General features: G+C 47.8%; 1 protein-coding gene across 1 annotated transcript in view; it reads left to right on the top strand.

Annotated features, from left to right (window-relative positions):
- Nucleotides 1-2500, top strand: part of LOC310819902 (fibrillin-1-like) — a 42846-nt gene that overhangs the window by 19859 nt on the left and 20487 nt on the right. Inside the window, exons 23-26 of the mRNA XM_083691313.1 lie at nucleotides 1-104; nucleotides 407-529; nucleotides 682-807; nucleotides 1733-1855. The exon at nucleotides 1-104 is cut by the window's left edge and continues 19 nt beyond it. Coding sequence (XP_083547439.1) covers nucleotides 1-104; nucleotides 407-529; nucleotides 682-807; nucleotides 1733-1855 — 476 coding nt within the window. The remainder of the gene's footprint in view (nucleotides 105-406; nucleotides 530-681; nucleotides 808-1732; nucleotides 1856-2500) is intronic.

Here is a 2500-nt window from a genome sequence, read left to right as displayed (position 1 = left end):
CGGAGCCCATAACTGCGACAGACACGCCTCCTGCACCAACACGGCAGGCAGCTTCAAATGCAGCTGTGCTCCAGGATGGATCGGCGACGGGGTCAAATGCACAGGTAAGACCCCCGACCACCGCCTAGAACCAGTTATAGGAGCAGCTTCCTTCAGTGATGAGCAGGTAGGACCAGCTATAATGATCAGCTGTCAGGATTACTATCACTGTATTACTGCTCTATGATATCTTTTAGATCAATTGTTCATATTGTATCATTTTGCAACAGATCTCCCAAAGAAAAGGTTGGTTGTGTTTTAATGTCTTTAATCGTGTGTGTGTGTGTGTGTGTGTGTGTGTGTGTGTGTGTGTGTGTGTGTGTGTGTGTGTGTGTGTGTGTGTGTGTGTGTGTGTGTGTGTTTTCAGATCTGGACGAGTGTTCCAACGGGACTCACATGTGCAGCAACAATGCTGACTGTATGAACACCATGGGCTCCTACCGCTGTCTCTGCAAGGACGGCTTCTCAGGAGACGGATTCTACTGCTCAGGTCACACACACACACACACACACACACACACACACACACACACACACACACACACACACACACCATGTAATACTTGATAATTCTTGATAATACAGTAGAACATTGGGTTTTATAAAGTGTGTGTGTTTGTATTGGCGTGTGTGTGTGTACAGACAGCGATGAGTGTGCGGACAATGGAAACCTGTGTGAGAGTGGGCACTGCCTGAACATGCCAGGGGGCTTTCGCTGCGAGTGTGACATGGGCTTCATCCCCACGCCCGATGGCAAGGCCTGCGAGGGTAAGGACACACACGCACACACACACACACACACACACAAGCATGTGCTAGTTTATTATGGATTTGAGATCTGGTTCCCTCCCTCATTGATCCAAATCACAGAATTATGAAAACACTTTTTTAAAATATCATGATGATATCTGTGATCCAGCCACACTTGAAGCTGGTCTACGTCATTAACCCAAGCGTCCAGACTCTCCAGTCCCTCGTTGACCTAATGTTAGTAGAACATCATGTTTGTCATGCATCTGATATGCTGTAAAAGGAGGAGTATTGAGAAATGAGTGATCTGTTTACTCTTATGCTTCATTAAAGATCAATGTGATTTATGTTTCCAGTAACAACGCTTTGCTGGAGTAAGATGAATGTGTAGACTGCCCCATTCTATTGCAAAGGCTGCTTCCACCAGTAGATTTATGTGTGTGTGAAGTTAGTAGATGGTATGTGTGTGTGTGTGTGTGTGTGTGTGTGTAGTAAGTAGATGGTGTGTGTGTGTGTGTGTGTGTGTGTGTGTGTGTGTGTGTGTGTGTGTGTGTGTGTGTGTGTGTGTGTGTGTGTGTGTGTGTGTAGTAAGTAGATGGTGTGTATGTGTGTGTGTGTGTGTGTGTGTGTGTGTGTGTGTGTGTGTGTGTGTGTGTGTGTGCGCGCGTGCGTGCGTGCGTGCGTGCGTGCGTGCGTGCGTGCGTGTGTGTGTGTGTGTGTGTGTGTATCCCCCTGTTAGGTCCTGGCATTTTTGCCCCAGAACTGTCAGTCCTCAGAGAGGTGAAAACAGTCTTCACTTCCTGTGTCTGTCTGCCCATTTTCCACCTCCGTCCCATGATCTACTAATCCCTCACAGCTGGTCTCCCTCTCTACCTCTCTCTCCCCTCTCCCCCCCCCCCACTCTCTCTCTCCCTCTCTCCTCCCTCCCGTCCCTCTCTTACAGACATAGACGAGTGTACCTTTGCTGATATCTGTGTCAATGGAAGGTGCCGGAACATTCCTGGGTTGTTCAGATGTGAATGTAGCATTGGTTACGAGTTGGACAGGAGTGGGGGCAACTGCACAGGTAACAGAGTTGACTACACCAGCCTAGCCCTAGCCCTCTCTGCACAGGTAACACACACCACAAACTTTCCACAGGTAACACTACTGACCACAAACTGACCACAGAGTTACAGGTAACAGAGTTCACTGCACCAGCCTGGCTCTAGCCGTCTTTACACAGGTAACACACACCACAAACTCTGCACAGGTAATAACAGTTGTTGTTATTACCTGTTATTCAAATGTTATTACATTGTTAATACCTGTTGAATTCAGTAACACTACTGACCACAAACTTTACACAGGTGACACTACTGACCACAAACATGCACAGGTAACACTACTGACCACAAACATACACAGGTAACACTACTGACCACAAACATACACAGGTAACAGGGTGGACTACACCAGCCTAGCCCTAGCCCTCTCTGCACAGGTAACACACACCACAAATTTTCCACAGGTAACACTACTGACCACAAACCTGCACAGGTAACACTACTGACCACAAAGCTGCACAGGTAACACTACTGACCACAAAGCTGCACAGGTAACAGGGTGGACTACACCAGCCTGGCTCTCGCCATCTTTACACAGGTAACACTCCCACACAGTCAAACCAGCACAAACTATACAGGTAGCCTACCACCGCTTCACCCTACTC

This window comes from Argentina silus (assembly GCF_951799395.1).
Source record: "Argentina silus genome assembly, chromosome: 19".
In the NCBI taxonomy this organism is placed as follows: domain Eukaryota; kingdom Metazoa; phylum Chordata; class Actinopteri; order Argentiniformes; family Argentinidae; genus Argentina; species Argentina silus.
The sequence above is the reverse complement of the archived record's forward strand: the minus strand, read 5'-3'. Positions and strand labels throughout refer to the sequence as shown.